This window comes from Lepisosteus platostomus, chromosome 12 (genome assembly GCF_059453375.1).
Source record: "Lepisosteus platostomus isolate fLepPlt1 chromosome 12, fLepPlt1.hap1, whole genome shotgun sequence".
NCBI classification, from domain to species: domain Eukaryota; kingdom Metazoa; phylum Chordata; class Actinopteri; order Semionotiformes; family Lepisosteidae; genus Lepisosteus; species Lepisosteus platostomus.
This window is the reverse complement of record NC_142622.1, coordinates 38334590-38352584: the sequence shown is the minus strand read 5'-3', so window position 1 is coordinate 38352584 and position 17995 is coordinate 38334590. Positions and strand designations below refer to the sequence as shown.

Sequence of the window (17995 nt, the reverse complement as noted above, 5' to 3'; positions counted from 1 at the left end):
ACTATGACATGTTCTTGTAATGCAACATTGTGCTGAATTGTATTTGGCCACTTTACAATGGAATGTCTTTGTGCCCAAATGCGAAACTCTATGCAGGTTATTCAGTACAAAGGTAATGTGTATCGGACAGTAGATTCTGATGCTTTCATGCTAGAGCCACCATCTTACTTTACAAGGAAAGAGCTGACTGCAGCACCATCAAGGTGTTGATATGCACAATAATGTCGATCCCAGAGATACCTCAATCAAATGTGCTGATTTGGTACAGGTGTGGTGACACGTTTGCTGTCAGTCAAGAGTTGTACTGGTCTGAATTTCTTGTAACTGCAGCCATGATATTGTCAACTGGTCCACACCAAAACCTATGAAGATCCTAAAATTTAAAATTATGCTCTTGGCATCCTAATGCCTTCTTCACATCAACCTGGTACCAATCATGGTACATGTACTGTATGTTGGTTTAGCCATGATTAGTAAATGTATTCCCTGGCTTTTTTAGCTAGTCACAGATGCAATAAAACAAACATTGACATGATCAGATCAATACTGGCATACTGTATCTGCAAACCATTCTTTTGTATACTGTACATGTAAAATGTGTCAGAAATCTATAGGTAACCAAGACTGGGATTTCACGTTATTTAATTCATCAGAAACTAAACTAATGTAATGATTTTCATCGATTCATTACATGATTTATGATTTATACTGATTCACTTTGTGAATATGCAGTTCTAGATAAGTACTGGAACAAAATCATTTGTTGCAAAAACAAAACCTGATTTTATATATACAAAGTATTAAACAGAATATTAATACATAATATATCTAAACATAATTTAATAGGTGCATTATTCTAATATCAACTCATGGAAAATGTGAAGTACCAGAAAGTAAGGTATTTCTACAGTATTGCAATTTTATTTAAAAGCACACTGTTCACAAAAGGATGAAAACAAATGTCCTAACAGTATTCCACAGGAGCTGTTTGAATTATCTGTCAAATCCTGAAGGTCTTTAATCTCCCAGTAAAATGATCTAATGTGAAGTGGACAGATTTTTGGCTGATGTGCTTTGGCCTTTATCCCAGTACTTCCCTCCTGGCAAATATACCTCCTAGCATTTGACATATATGCAAAAGATAAAATAGGGAAAAATGTTTGAAACTATCCCAAAATATTCAGCTTGTTCTTGGTCACTAAAGGAAACAAAAACATGTTTTAAATAGTAATAGAAGGCTCAGCTATCTGTTGAAATCTCAAATGTCTTGTAATGGCAATGCATGAGTATGATCTGTCACCTTTGGTCATCTACATTATATAATTTAAATGTAAATTAATCTAGCAAGAAACTAAATATGTTCCTGCCTCACAGATTCTAGTCTAACTCTGGCTATGGAGAGATGGCGGCAGAAGTTATCAATCACATCACTATACTTAATATATACTGTATGCACATAGAATCAAACAAATCCCATCATTTTAAATATGTGGTACAAACTGAAATATGAATTCAGGGCAGTTAGCTGCCTGGTAGTTAGTTTCAGGTGGGTAACTCTGTCATATGTCTGAAGGCAGATCAGGATCGCCAGGTGATTAAAATGAAATGGAAAACTGAATGCCTCATCAAGCATGTAAAATGAATTGACACCAATTTCATTCAGTTTAAGCCTACAGATCAAATGTAAGTTGTACAGGCTTCACAAAATGTCAGAGACCAAGAATCTCTCCTCTCCAAGAATTAAATTAATGTTTAAAAGGACAATATGTGGGTTTGTAAGAACATTACAGCCTTAATCACACAGAAGAAAAGTCAATATGTACTGGTTTTCTGTTTTTGTTTCATGCAAGATTATGTGACAAAACACACTGAAACTCTTTTGTTTACCATTCTTTACTAATGTAAAGAATTATGAGCTTCTTTTATTTCGGATCTGAGCACGAGACCATAAACTAAGAATATCTTTTTGACAAAGCTGGGAGAAGATAAACCCACTACCATGAAAAAGCAGTTTGACAGCTACTGGCCTGTGAGTAATGTCTTGGGGAATAGTTCAGATCTAAAGTTCTGTTCAGTATCGCACCATCAGTGAAAAAAGGCATTTTATGCCAAAACATCTAAACTATTTGCCAGTAGTTCAGCTATTACAAAATCTGTGTGATTTGCTCAAGGCCAGCTGGTGATTGCAGTGTTTAATAAAACATTTCAGTAGTGGCCTAGCTTTGGGGAAAGTAGAATAATTAAAAGACTGTGCTACTGCACATTTCAAAGCTGTGCACTTTTGAAATCACCACATAAAAAATAATGTACAGGTACATGTATGTACTGTACATGTATCAGTATTTGATGGATCTACACTTATCGTGTTTTATTTAATTTTAACAGAGAAGGGTTTACACATCAAAAACATAAATGTATCTAAGTACTGTATGTGTTAATCCTTTCTGTTTACTTTCATTGCAAATAATGACATGATAAAATAATATTTTTTATTCACATTCCATAAAAATGACAAGACGTTATCCTACCTGGTTAGATCAGTTTGGAATCATCCTGGCATGTTTTGAATAATCAACTTCTGATCTCGACAAAACTGGTAATTTTTTGCCATTTACATAGAAACCTGCCAATCTTATGGTGCAACTGCATCAGCCAATAATAAACCAGACAAACAACTGTTCAATGTGGCTTTAGTGCTGTTGTGCTTTGCCAGTCTGGGAGAAGTGACATTTCACATGCTTATCCTCCAAGACGTGCAATATCACTCTGTGGCCCAAAAACACAAACAGTAGAATTACTATTTCAACAAGGGAAACATCTACAGCCTGTATTGATGACACTTAGTCCAACAGCTGCCCAGATAATGATCACAGTCACTGATGTAAAATAAACTGAGAATACCCTGGGTTAGCTCCTCTCCCAGCATTTGCAATACGGAGCCAAGTGCCACTGAGTATTTCTGGCCACAGCAGACAAATGTTGAATGATATGGCCTGAGAAATGCAGACTTCAGAAGGCTAGATTCAGTGAACCACAGGCTTGTGTGTGTTCCTCTGCCAGAACAGAGGCCTCTCTGCTTTCTTGAGTGCCACAGCTACAAACTACAGTTTCTGAATTAAGACAGGACCAGCGACATCGAAGAAGGTCCCCCAAGTGTGGCAATCCATTTGTTCGACTGCTATTTCCATCTGTTGCTTCAGTTCCATCTGTGATGCTGTTACCATTCCAGTTCACAGGACATAAGTCTATCACGTACCTGATGTTCATAACAGAGATCATAAGGAAACAATTTTCTGTCTCTCCTTCTTTCGCTCTTTCCAAAACTAACATCTGAAAAGGGTGTGGTAAAGAAAAGAAATGATGACATAATGTCCTTCTGCCAAATATTTAGGTCTACCAGACTACTATATTTATGTTTTCTCAGTTCTTTTCACTGGACAGCAGCTGGACAAGAACAGTTTCATTACACAAACATTATTGTATGTTGATAAACTCTATATACACTTAGATTCAACAGTTCAACACTTTCCTATGGTCACACAGATGGGAAAGGGGTAAACAGCAATACTAACACATTAATTATCACATTTTCTCTTATATGCTGTGTTGTGGATTTTTAAAGGTAGTTTAAAGTTTCTAAACATGCAAGTATATATACTTTATATATTTAGGAAAACTAATGAAGCCTGTTACATTGCATCTTTTTTGCAAACAAATTTTACTTTTTCAGAAATGAAAAACAACACGATAAGGCAAGGCAAGAATTACGTTCCTATTTTCCACTGCGTTCCCCCTCTGTCTCCCTATCCCATCATCCCTAACTTGGATGAACAATGTTAAGAAAAGAACGTGTGCACTACTGCCAAGGAAAAGAATGCAAAGCCACCATGCTCATAGTGGTTGCAATGCAAACCAGCTAAATCCACCGTATTTTGCGCAGATGAGGGTCAATAGAGAACAAGACTTTTTTTTCCCTCAGAAGAACAATAAATGCCCCCCAGTTAAAAAGTTGGCCAAAGGCCCAAGAATGAAAATGAGTACAATTCGGAGTTCCATCTATGTGACTTCTATGTGAAAACTAAAATGGCTGATGTACAGCGCTTTTAGAAACCAACTTAGTATCCTAGGAAATGGTTTCATTTACAGTAGGTATGTTGCTGTGTTCCTAACAAAACTGATCACCAGATGTTTACATGAGTATCTCAAAAAGTGAGTACAGAGCAATGATTCTTATTATATTTTATGAAAACAGCTTTATATTTTCCCAAACAGAAGAATGGAAGGTTAGATGTACAGTACTGTGTTGGGCTCTAGACTTTGTTTGGATTGTAAATATTAGTTTGTGTTTTGTTGAACATTTGTAAAAGAAATGTTGTTTTTTTTCACTTCCCACCACCAAATAGTTTATAGAATTTTAAATAAGCCATGAGGCACTGCAGGGTGTTCCATGCTCATTTGGGGTGTTTTATTATTAGTACATTTCTGAGTCACAAGCCATCTGTACATACATGGGACAAAAGCACTTTTTTCCTTTACCCACAAGGCTTGGTTTCCAAAATTTTAATCCTCCCCCATATGCAAGTAAGTATATTTAAATAAAGTTACTGCGGTTTTAAAAACAAAACTGTAATACCGTATCAAGGTCTGCATTAGCTAGTTCTAGTAGGTAATGCAATTAACCACAGTGAGAAAGGAAGCTGGGTTTGAACCTCTGCCTTCCAGCCCGGAACGCAGACGCCTAAGCAATTACGCCACAGACGCAATCACGTGGGAAGGAGTGAAACTGATGCAGACATTTCCAAAGAAAGAGTACTACTGTGATCATTTGAGCTACGGTTCAGTATATGAATATAATTATATCGTTATTCATTTATTTAGATATGTGATTCCATATTATATTCCCTATTAATCAAATTCTAAAAAGTACGCTTTTGTTTACTGCGATAACAGGCATATTCGCAGAAAAGGTTAAAACATTATACCTTTTTACAAAGTATATAAACTTAATATAGCCTGAAGGAGCATGTAAAAACTTTTCCAAAATAACCACATGTAACCGAATGGAAGACTTTGATGCTTAAAATGTTTAGGAAGAAAGTGGAATACTTTATGACAGACGTGTTATGCTCCTCTTCTTTTTATGCTCAGCTACTAAAATTTCCCTTTAGTTGTAAAATTCCATATAATTATTCAATACTAAGTGGATTAAGCATGCACAGTAAAGAGATTAAATGATTAGATCGTTTCACTAATAACCAATGCACCACGAGTGCCCCTGTCGGTCATTTTGGCCAGCCAAATCACGTACCGCGATACACCTGTGGGTAACTGCGCGCGGTACGGGGGTGTACCTTGCATTGTGAATGGCTGCATCTGTACACAGTGAGAATGATACAAAGTGAGAGAAGTATATACGCAGTAATATACTATCTTTTCTGCATGGAATAAACTTTTAAGGATCTTTTAAGAGAGTAATGGTTCATCCCAACTATCCTCCAATAACAACCATTCCCATTCAATCCTTTCCTGATGGCTGAGGTATGAACACTGACATTAGCTGCATAAATACAGGCCTGCAGATCCTTAGAAGTTACCCTGGGGTTCATTTGTGACTTCCTACATGATTTTCCCTCTGCTCTTGAAAGGATCTTGGCAGGACGACCAGCCTCGATTCCAATCACCATGGTCTTGAATATTTTTTATTTGTATGCTGTTTGACAGTGAATAGATGGAATATTTAGAAATGGTTTTGTAACCATCTCTTGACCTCAAGAACATAACCGCCTCAACTTCTAATATTCTGAGATTAATAAAAAGCAAAATACTGTTTTATATGCTGTACATATACTAAATCAGCAGTGAAGAGAATCTCAGAAGACAAAAGGAATATTCCATTTCCTCTAGGGGAAATTAAATACAATTTATTTTTCTGCATGGTATTGACTTGAAGGAGGATGTTTTAATGTATTTTTAAAATACTGTACCTAAATATCTTCAGGCACACAGATGAAATGAGTGGTGAGTATCATAATGAAGTGTTACCAAGTCATTTTTACCAAACTTTTTAGCATTTGTTTTTAGTCTGCAAAATTAAAATAAATAAAACAGGAACATGAATTACACTAAGCAAGTGTTACATATGAAAGCTTCCAACTGCAATCATTTGTATTAATTCATATTATGAACTATTATGAAGATGCAGACAAGGCAGGCAGAGAAAGTGGAATTTATATAAAACTGACACATCTACAGAAAACATTAACTTGAACAAAAAAAGACAAGCTAAATATTGTCTGATCACAGCAATACTTTGTGAAACACCTGGGATGGAAAGAATTGCATGGCATTACACACTATTATGGCTCTTCTTCTTCACATTCCAAAGACTGTGAAGCCATTTGATACTCAAATGGCATGTACTTTATAGAGGTCACACTCTCCTCAAAATTGAATTTTGTAATCCTATTTTGTGCTCACTCTGAACTTCAATTCACAGGGGAGTACAGTAACTGACATGACGCATTTAAGTCCTCTGTAATGATTTCCACTTTACATACCCCATTATGTTATAAAATGATATTCATTGAATACCCTTATTTAACTGCAAAATACTATTAAAACTAGACAGTTTCAGACATAGTTGTTGCAAAATATATTTGGGATAGTGAAGAAAAGCCAGAAGTCTACTGTGGCAATTTAAGGTCCACAGTACGGACACACACCTTATTTAAAACTTGTTATCATGTGTGTGATGTACCATTCTAAGACTTTGTAAATACATAGTTGCCATCAATCAGAATATTTCATTTCTGTATTTCACTTCATACTATATTGCTCAATCCTAAGAATCTGGCAAATTCATTTATTCAGAGCACTACTGCACTGGATTGGCATGGCCACATCATTAAAAAGAATTGTCGCAATTCCAGACCCTTTTCTTTAGCATTTTTTCATATTGTTCTGTATCTCGTACACTCCAGAAAGGCTTTGAAGTCTAAACCGGGTATCCTGTTTACATGCTTAGTGGTTATGATTGCAATAACAAAAGTTGTGTTGGGTTATTTGTCACAATGATTACATTTTAATTATGAGTGCTTATCCAGACTTTAAAAATGTTGAACCTTTGTATATTTACTATGATGTTAAAATAGTGGGCTTTGAATGATCTGCTGGATCAAAAAATATTTTTTCAGAGCACTGTCATCTGCTTCATATATCCTTCTTCTATTGCACTTGCACTGTGTCCCAACCATGAGAACAGCCTTTATAAAATAACGTTTGCAAAAATAAGAATGTTAAAATAAATAAGAGCAAATAAGTTTCCCATATTTGTCATGGGATACATATAGAATGGTTTTGTTTAAGTGCATGTTTGGCCCTCCATTTCAAATGTTTGGTGGTCCCTCCTTTTAATAAAATGTATGCCAATGTCAATGTCTGTCCCACACTTGGTGGAATACTGAAAGAGTATTTTATTTTATTTTATTTTAAGCTACATTTCCCTATTATTATTTTGAGATATACTGCCCACCCCTTAGAAATGTGTTTATAATGGAACACTACACTTTTTGTTCATGTTCTACACCACACACCCAGTTAAGACGATACTCCAAGAATAAAAATAAGTAAACCTTGACCAAAATGGGACAACACTGAGATATACAGTACATCATGGTAAAAAATACAGCAATACATTTTTTCAGGTATATTGCCCACCCCTTTATACTGTATAATGTAACAACTGAATTTTTCTAATTAATCCTCTATGTCAAAGTTTTTAGACGTGAACTGCTTGGGTTGAGTATGTGGTATTTTACTTTCACATGACGTTTACAGTGAACATCAAAAATCTCTAACGGGTGACTAATTAGGTCTTGCAAAATTGCTGTTCTTGCATGGCTTGATACACTTTTATATTTCAACATCTCAACTTAGTGAAGTCCTTCTAGCCCTGACATGAGTGTCATTGGTCTTCTCTGAACTCTGATCTAAAGGTTCAGTATGAAGTATAGTAGACCAAAACTCAGCTCTATAATTGCTCCTCGAGGGGTTTAGCACAGGCTTTGAATAATCTCCTGAGATATATACATATGTCAAGTAATTATAAAGTTGGCCTCTTCATATTTCTGTATGAACACAGGCAATTAACTGGAGATGCCTGGTGCAGCTGTTTGGAATATAATTCCTCACATTGGGATTTAAAGGTCTTAAGGCTATCCCCTCACTTCCCCAAAATTTAAATACCATTACATAGACCCATTTATACCGAAACTTCAATCCATCTGCCAGCTGTAGTTTACAAACCAGAGGCCAGAGGCTTCTTCTTCTAACCTATGAAAGGCCATCATCATATACCGGGTCTGTAATTGTTTTTGGCAGGTGATTCAAAGTTCTGATTTTACAGTGTCTGGGCATTAGAGTGTTAGGCATCATACATCTGTTTTTCTTATATAATCACATAACCCATTTAACTTTAAAAAAACATTAATGTGTCTGTCTGTGTCTGTTTAAATGTCACCTGGGCAGTCCGAGTTAATATTTCTTTTATATTTTCCCCACTTTACATCTGGAAAAGACAAGTTCTGAAGTGACTTAAAATAACCCAACTTCTGTACATCTTGAAAAGATAAGTTGTACGAGCCATTTGCACAGTGGTTCAATTTGCGTATTTGCAAAAAACATTTAAAATGGCGTTTTCAAACAGATAAAAGTAAAGAAATGAAGTGGGGAAAGTAAAAAGAGGAAAACTTAAATCTATTTCAGAGAATTTCATAGGATATTTTTTGTTCCAAAGAGTCAGTTGAACCAGTCACTCAGTGTCTTTACAAATGTTTCGATTTTACGGTATTTTAATGAGCATGTCTGGTGAATTACTGCAGCTATCCTATTGTCAAGTTTAAGGGAAGGAATTCTCTAGGCTAGGACATAGTTATTCCTTCTTTTTTTTCTTGGACATTTACACAAGGATATCAATATAGTTTTTTTTTTCATTTAATTGTTTCACTATACATTCAAGAGACTGATCTTATAATGATTACAATATGGTACTTTACACCACATAAATGAAGGAATAAATCAGACATATATGAATTATTTATGTTATATTAGACAAAGTGAAATGAGATTCACAGATCTAATTCTGTACTTGAACAAAAAAAATATTGTGAAAATAAGTCACAACATTAAACTGAAGAAAACATGTCTCACAGCTGCTGACTGAAGAGACAATTCATCTGTTTAGAACAATGTTGAGAAGCATATAAAGGGTAATTAAATGTCTGTATATAAAGATTAAAAATATTTACTTCACACCTTTTCATTTCCTCAAAACATAATATCGGGTTTACAAAGATTGCTTATTACAAGCTATAAGATAAAAGAATCATTAATATTGAGTTTGAATCTGAAAAAGTGTAGTAATGCACACAATAAGAATGTCATCTTTTTTTTTTTGCAGTCCAGAATTACTCCCTGGATATTAGTCTCAAGGACAGATAACATCAGAGCAGCAAGTTAAGAGCACTCCTATGAAACAGTTATTTACAAGAGTTTATTAATCACTAAAAACAGCAAAAGTGTCGTAGACAATACACTATGAAGCTTCAGGAAGGAAGATTCTCTATATAAGATTGAGAGAAAGTATCTCAATATAAACAGTACTTGTATACCAACACTATGACTCTCCAAACTTCAACAGAATACAGCAGCAAAGTGGATCTTTTGAAGTTACATAAAAAGAGAGGTTAATTAATGTGAGGAAGCAATTAAAAAGACCAACATAATTATAGGATATGTAGCTCAAAGCATATATTTTAAATAAAGAATTACTACAATTTTAGCAATATCTTATTTACAACATTGTGTGCAGTTTTGGTCACCATGTCATAGAAAAGATACTGTGGCTCTGGAATCAGTCCAGGCAGGAGCAACCAGATGCATTCTGGGGCTAAAGTGAATGTCTTACACCAGCAGGCTGAAGGAACTGAAACATTTTAGTCTTGAACACAGCAGACTAGAAGGGGACCTGATGTAAGTATTCAATATCCTCAAAGACACTGACATAGCCAATCTAATGGACTTCTTTAGTAAAGTGTAAGATAAGCCAGAGGGCACCAATCGATGTATAAATGCAAATTAAACCAAGAACTGGAGGAACTCTTTACCCAAAGGGCTATGAGAGTACAGAATAAGCTACTGTATGTAGCCATGTTGTTGAAGCCAATAGTCTGACTTCTTTCAATAAGAATAATATATTTCATCCACCCTTAAATCTCATAGATTAGTCACTAACTACCAGATGAGCTGCCTGAGCTGTATGGTCTTTCACTTATAACATTTATTATGTTATTATAAATACTAAATATTCTTATCAATATTGAGGAGTTTACAAAAATCCTAAAAAAAAACTGCCTACCTGTTCCGGGTATTTGCTTCCAATAATCTCCGCCACTGTGTTGAATGAGTCAGCATCTGGGAAGGTCTTGGCAGCCATCTTGAGATGGATCACTATTTTCTTCCCACGATGGGCCATTCGTGCCATCATCTCAGCGTCTTCAATCGTGATGCAGGCCGTGGGGATCTTAGGCACATTGGGCTGGTAATCTTGCCACCCTGTGTGCGGACTACAGAACAAAGCCACCAGCTAGATTTCATTTCATAATGTACATAAATATAGCATACCATTCAAGTATATTAAAATGAACTGTGAGGGGCTGGCTCGGTGGAGTGGTTAGCAATACTGCCTCGCAGCACTGGGGTTCTGGGTTCAAGTTTCAGACCTCGGAGGCTATCTGCATGGAGTTTGTTCAGCCCAGATTCGCGTGAGTTTCTTTCAGCTACTCCAATTTCCTCCTAGAGTCCAAAAATATACTGATAGGTTAATTGGTTTCTGGAAAAAAACAGAAACAAGTGTTTGTGTCTGTGTGTGATGAACTGGTGTACCCTGTCTTGCACTCATTGCCTGCCGGGATAGACTCCGGCTCTCCCACAATCTGGTTTGGAAGACGCAGTTCAAAAACTGGATGGATGGATGCATTGTGTTGTCAAACATGGTTATTTTCACAGGATTGTCATGATGCTTATGCCCGTTTGGAAAATGTGTAATCTGTGACCAAAATAAACACCGGCAGAACAGGGCGGATTGTTTTTACAACATACGTAGAGTTTGAAGAGTCTGAAGGTCAACCAGAAAATCAGTATCGATTTTCACAAAGAAAGACCAATTTAATGTGAAAATGTTAATCATCTTGTGCAATTCGCTTTTGTCATAGTATGAAACAAGACAATTTAAATGTCCAGTAACATGTGCCTAAACTTAATCTTCGCTACTGTATATATTGACAATAGATCTTCAAAGAATGAGGATGAGGGGGAGGTCAAGGAGTTCAAGCTTATTTGCCAGGAGAAGTTTTCAGCTAATAACTCATATCAATGGAGTTTTTCTATTTTTGTTGTATTTTGAGTCTGAAAATAAATGACCTAAATCAATATTTACTGCAAATAACATATTAGTCCCTCCCACATTTGCCTGAAAACAATGCAGGCAAAAGCTCTGTAATATTACTGAATAACCGCTCTAGCTCTGGCTGCTGTCGCATCATCCAGGTGGGGGCTGCACATTGGTGGTGGTGGAGGGGGGTCCCCATTACCTGTACAGTTCTTTGAGTGAAGTGTTCAGAAAAGCACTATACAAGTGTAGGGAATTATTATTATTAGGAGCACATTACTTTGTCATATTGAATAGCCCTGACAAGTACATAACTGCTATCCATGTTTGGTAAGATTAACTATATACTATAAATGCAGCCTATACAAAAGCCAGAATTGTAATTATTGTAAACTAATCCTGTTTCCAAGGTGTTATGATATGGAAAGAACAAATTAATATTAATACCTACAATTCAGAACGACTGCATGCTTTTAAAAAGCCACAATAACTCTTGAGAGTGTTCTTTATAAGTGTATTTGTGGCAGCAACATTTCTAACCACAATAGAACAAGCATGCCAAAACATTTAAGGAAAGAATGAAGTCAGAAATTATTGAACTCCAAAATTCAAGTATCATTTTATTGCAAATATGCAAAGAGAAATTAAACACACCTCACCCAATGTGCTTTACAATACTGTTAGTACATCAGCACACTAGTATGAAGCATCAAAGTGGCATATAATAAAGACTATGAATTGTTCACCTGGTGATTTTTCAGATTAAAACAATAAGAACAATAAGAGCAGCAACAGCAAAAGATAAAGCAATAACACAATTTACGCTGAGGTATGAAGTGTCTAAAATAACATTATTTTTCTCTACTTTGACTTTTAATGAGTTCTAACTGGCTTTGAACCAAATAATATAAAAATCCATATAAGAAGACCTTCTCTCTATCACATAACCCCTAAAGTTTATAATTTTACCTTTTATTGGTTTATGTATAATTCTGATTAAACCAGTTATCATTGAGCAACTGAGCCTTTCATCTCAAATACATTTTTACTGAAAACTGTCTGTTAACAAAAGCCCCATTCTTTTACGTTAGTCTGCAGTGAGACTACACAAACATAAAATTTTATATAAAGCATCATTATTGTTCCAAGCGAGACTATATAGTTAAAATGGTCTTTAATTTACAGCACATCTTTTGAGCTTGAATTGTTATATACTGAAAATCAATCTTGGATTCCTGTGGCTAAAATAACATTTTTTAAACTCTGTATACAGTTGAGATTATAGTTTTAGTAAACTGCTATCCTGATATAACATTAATTCTGTTTGTGAATGAGAAATGTTATTTCTGTGCTTTCACAGAAATCCAGTAGTTCTTCCATGCATCTCTGAGTATCACTGGGTAACATTCCTTCAGGACTCTTTTAAAACTTTTATGGTTTTCAAGAAGACATAACTGTGGAATATCATTTTAATTATAACTATTGCATGCAACTTTCTTAATACAGTTTAAACAATAAAGAAGATACTTTAGGTCTGCAGTGTTAATACAAAACTGTAAAAAAGACTGGATTCCAACAAATTCCATTCTAAATATGGTTTTGTTTAGTCTTTGTTAACAAAATAGGTTAATTTTGTAATGTAATTGTTATTTAAACCATCATTTTTTAAGCATTTATTAAGAGAGGTGCCACAATTATTACATATCTATGATTACATTTCTACTGTATGTCAAATTACAAATTCCTATGGACAAAGAGTCCAGGAGTGGACAACAGCTTTTCAATAAGTGTTGTTTTCCTGCCATGAAAAGATAAATAGCTCACACTGAATTAAACCAGAAACACATAATCACATTGTGAATGAGAATAATACTATTTTGGACTCCAATCTAAAATCTAGACAGTCAGAAATTTATATTGTACATATTGCAATATTACCTATTATTTTCAAAATTGACAAGTATCCTTTTAAACCTTGCTTTATATCAAGTACACTTCATAAGCACATTTGTATCCTTTTTAAAAGTGATCTGAGAATCAGGTTGTCCATTACTCATGAAGTTTGATAGCCTTTGCTACTTATTATTACTTGTTTTCACTAGAGATCACCTTATTTACAAGGAAGAGACTGCATTTCCATTTTGCGTCAGCAAAGCCACTAGTTTACATTCTAAAGTTCATCTGTGGTTTGATGTACTTAGTTTGAAAGCCACTATAATGCAGCTTTTCCTCTAACCACTCTATAGCCTTATCTGTTTCCGCTATTCGGGGTGACACATCATGTGCTCTCATGCATTTAGTCAAGGAGAAAGATTTTTCATTTGTGATGAAGCAACTTATAATCCAGAGTTTTTAACATTCTCAACTTTTTAATGGCTGATCCTATAGGTAAGAAGCAGGTTAGTCATATGATCTATACATTGAACAATGAATTACAAATTATTACAAAGTGCTTGAAATGCTAAAATGAGAACACAAAAGGTTGGCTGCCTATCATTTTCATTGTAATGTGTTCCTTGACTAACTCGGTTTTACTTTGTATACATGATCAACTAGCAGATTTCTAAAGGTCGTACTGCCACCAGCACCCCAAAAATGTTTCTCTAATATCATATTGTTACCAATGGGAGGGGTTATAGAAATAAAGAAAATAAGGAAATGACCAAGCAGATAAATCCATAAGTAAAATAAATCATAACCACCAACCTGTAAGAATTTTGCCAAATATATACTGTACCTGAGTAGTTGGTATAGTTAGAAATAAATGGAAACTTGTCTCCCTATTCTAAAATGTACTCATTAGGCAGGAGAGGCTGTTTTTAACTGAGGGATTTTTCACCAAGGAAATCCAAGTTCCCTAAAAACTACAGAATAGTGCAACTGTCTTAGAATGGTTCAAATACTCAGCTCCAGTCATGTCTTTTTGGATGATCTGGAACAAATACTTCTAGCCTGCAACCTGTTTCCTCTCTCTTGTGGTCTGTTCTTTCCCTTTTAGCTCTGTTCTGTCTTGATCTGAACTCATTTACCCAGAACTTAAACTTTGCTTTGATTACTGAATCTGGACCCCTTGCATCTCAGCAAACAGTCCCTTTGCTTTAAAGCTGGAAATGTTGGCACTAGCTAGGCATTACCCATTGTTTCAAGCTTTTTCTGAGACACATTTTTTTTATTACCCATGCAAATATACATTGAAAAATACAATAATCTGTACATTATGAGAACTGCGTACTGAGCAGTATCACTACTACAAGACATCATATGGACTCTGTCACTTCTGCTATGAATATCTGCTATTTAACTACTGTACATCGCTCATTTGACACACTGGCAAAGGCTGATATGATGCCAGGCCAGCAGTTCTAATAGCATCTCCCAGTGGCACTGAAAGCCATTATGCAGCTCCTGACTATTGTATTCAGACACGTCTATTCATAATTCAGACAAAAATCCCAAAAAACTCAACTTTGCAAAAGCTGAACAATGAAAAAGAAAGTAATATTATTTATTTTATATGTCTGGGTTTGAGGGTTTGGCAGACATCACTTTCGGTATCAGTTTCTTATGTATTACTTTCCTGGACACTGTTGCTTTTCTTCTATTTGTATCTGTTCTTTTATAAAATCAATTAGCAAATTGATTGGCTTATCCCTCTGGTGAGTAGTTAAAAAAAAATCAGAAAGTACCAAGCCTTTTAGTAATCAAGCACTAATTAAAGTTTTACCACCACATTTTACAAAACAGCTAAATATGCCTATAATATCTACTTCTGTGTAACCTTTGCTTTCTTATATTAGGCAAATTCTAATTCCCTTAGGCGTTAAATCTTTCTGTAAATCACTATGGAATGGACATAGAAAAATGTACACTTGAGAGGAAGCCAATTGGTTCATTTACTGTAGCTCTTTTGGTTGTTCATAGGTGATTCAAAACAAAATGAATATGCTGCAGAACAAAACTCAGCTGTCTTTAAGTAGTCATATTTAAAAGAAAAGAAATTTTCCAACCCTCAAGCACCATCACAACTCTTTGGAGATTAAATCGGGGCACACAAGACAAAATGGCACATTAAAAGAAATGTATACATTCTTTATACATTCTATTCCCCTGATTGTGAAAACTGCTTTAAACTCAATTTGCTCTGCTATGACCTATGCTTCATTGCTAAGGATTATTCCATGTAAATATTTTCAATTACTGGCTCGAGGCCTCCCAATAGCTATTTCAAGCTTAACAGTGAACTGCAAAGGAGCAAAGCAATTACGCTTGAAATTAAGCAATTAAAGCTTAATTTCATATTCATAATTTCATAATATTTTCTTGATCAAACAGGCTATTATTTCTTAGTACACAGTTATTTATAAATGATAGTGTCACTAAGTTTACTGAATATGACTTCATCCTATAAAGCAGTTGTAAAGACTACACTTGAATTTCATGGATTCAGACAGTGGTGCTGATTGTACCAACATCTGGAACTCCCTAGATTTCTATAGATTTGGTCAGCTGCATGTAAGCTCATAATGTTCTTTAAAGTCTGTTGGTTTATCTTACAATCTTTTTTCGTAGACTTTTGTCCTCTATAGTAAATGTCTTTACGGCTCAGTTTACAACATATTTAATCTCAACTGATGTATGGAAATCTGTAATAGTAATAGCTTCTGCTGATTCTGAGATGCTTGAGGCTAAATAAAAAATAAGCTTTGCCATGCCTTATTTACTTCATGACATTTCCAAGAACTAATTCAGCATTGATCTTTATGATTTTAAACCATTAGAGCAAAGCCTATATTGAAAACGCATAAAGTGCAGGAAACGGCAACATTGACAAATGAATTTGTATTAAACATAATCACTTTGAAATGCACTGTCAAGATTCATCCTTAGCAGTTGATAATCATCAAACCTGGTAAATCAACATTACAAATGAGAGTAGGCAATTTGGCCCATCTAACATGTTTAGTTGCAAGTTCTGTATCTTATTGATCTGAGTATCTCATCCAGCGGTCTCTTAAAGGCAGCCAGGGTATGATCTTTGAAAATGTCTAGGTAGCTTGCTTGAGACTCCCACCACCCCTCTGTAAAAAATAAAAGTGCATCCTGTTTCAAATTAAAAGTTTTAAAAGCTTTTCATCCTAGTTTCACTGCTATCCACTGGTTTGCATTGTTGATCTTGAGGAATTTCATTGAGTTTACTTTTTCAATACCTTTGAGTATTTGAATCAGATTCCTACAGTACATGGTCTTCTCTGTGCATAGACTAAAAGGTTTTAGTTTTTTTGGTCTGTCACTATAAGATATTCCTTTAAGCTCAGGAATGTATCAGGTTCCTCTTCTTTGGAAAGATTCCAGAGCAGCAATTCATTTTTGTAACAGTGACCAAAACATTGTATATTACAGCAGGAGGGTGTGAGCTTCCCAACAGGAATACCCAGTTCTGTAGGTTCAAAACAGTGGGTATTGCCTTGATGTATACAGTACACAGAGCTGTGCTTGAACCTTGAAGGCAAGTAAACATGGCAGAAGATACAGATGATCAAAACACTAATAGTTGAGTCAGGTTAAACAACTCACTGTTAAATCTTTAAGTCAGCCATATTAGAACAGTGACATTGATAGGGCCATTTCTAGTGATTTCTAGTGAGATTGAAATGTGAGACAATTTCCCTTTTTCCCCATCAGATTTAAAATCAGATTCACTCCAGGTAATCCAAACAGTAGAAGAAAGCTGTACTCTCTATAAAAAGAGTCTTCTGATTTTCTATATTGTGGAATACTTGGGCTAAAACATCTTCCACTTTTATTTGTGAGCATTTAGAGAAGGAAAGAAGGAGATTTAGTCCTAGGGAGCATCCTTTTTTTAAAGGATGAAGGGTTTCTCGTAATATAATATACTTTATATAAATACTCTGGAACCTGCAGAATTATAAACATCTGTATAATAATAGTAATATAACCATTCTGTGCTGTGTATTTATCTATATTTATTTATTGAAATAAATATTTGTTTGTCCTGCCTTGCTGCCTGTTCATTACTCTGCTATCAAGCAGTGCTAGAGAATAAGAAAATCAAGTGCTATGCAATACTCAGTATCCCCTTACTTCAGGAGGTAAATTCTCATTAATCTTTGTAATTTACTTGGATAGCAAGGTGGTGTCATGGCCTGATTCTTATTTGATCCAATAACTCCTTACTCTATAATTTTATACCCCCTTAACACATCACACAATATTTTAAATGAAGTTTTAACTGTGTGTTTTGATTACAATTCTACACTTAACCAAGTATCTTAACAGGCTGCTTGCTTTTTTTTTTTATTAATTTGCCTACACTATCTAGAAAACAAATTTGTCAGCAAGCAAGTCAAGCATGTAACACCCTGCCCTGGTCATCTGCCAGGTTTTTATTCTGTTTTTTTTTTATTTTTTTCTAAAACTTTTAGAAATGTCATCTACAGACACATCCACAGTATTTTCTAATCTTCTTATTTTGGTATCAGCTGTCAAGCTGAAGAACAATGGCAGGGGTAATGGATTTTATCATGGAAA

The 17995-nt window shown here is 35.0% G+C and overlaps 1 protein-coding gene across 1 annotated transcript in view; it reads right to left on the bottom strand.

Moving 5' to 3' along the window:
* The window catches only part of LOC148651513 (carboxypeptidase Q-like), a 141306-nt gene that overhangs the window by 103034 nt on the left and 20277 nt on the right, over positions 1–17995 (bottom strand). Inside the window, exon 4 of the mRNA XM_088601879.1 lies at positions 10415–10622. Coding sequence (XP_088458005.1) covers positions 10415–10622 — 208 coding nt within the window. The remainder of the gene's footprint in view (positions 1–10414; positions 10623–17995) is intronic.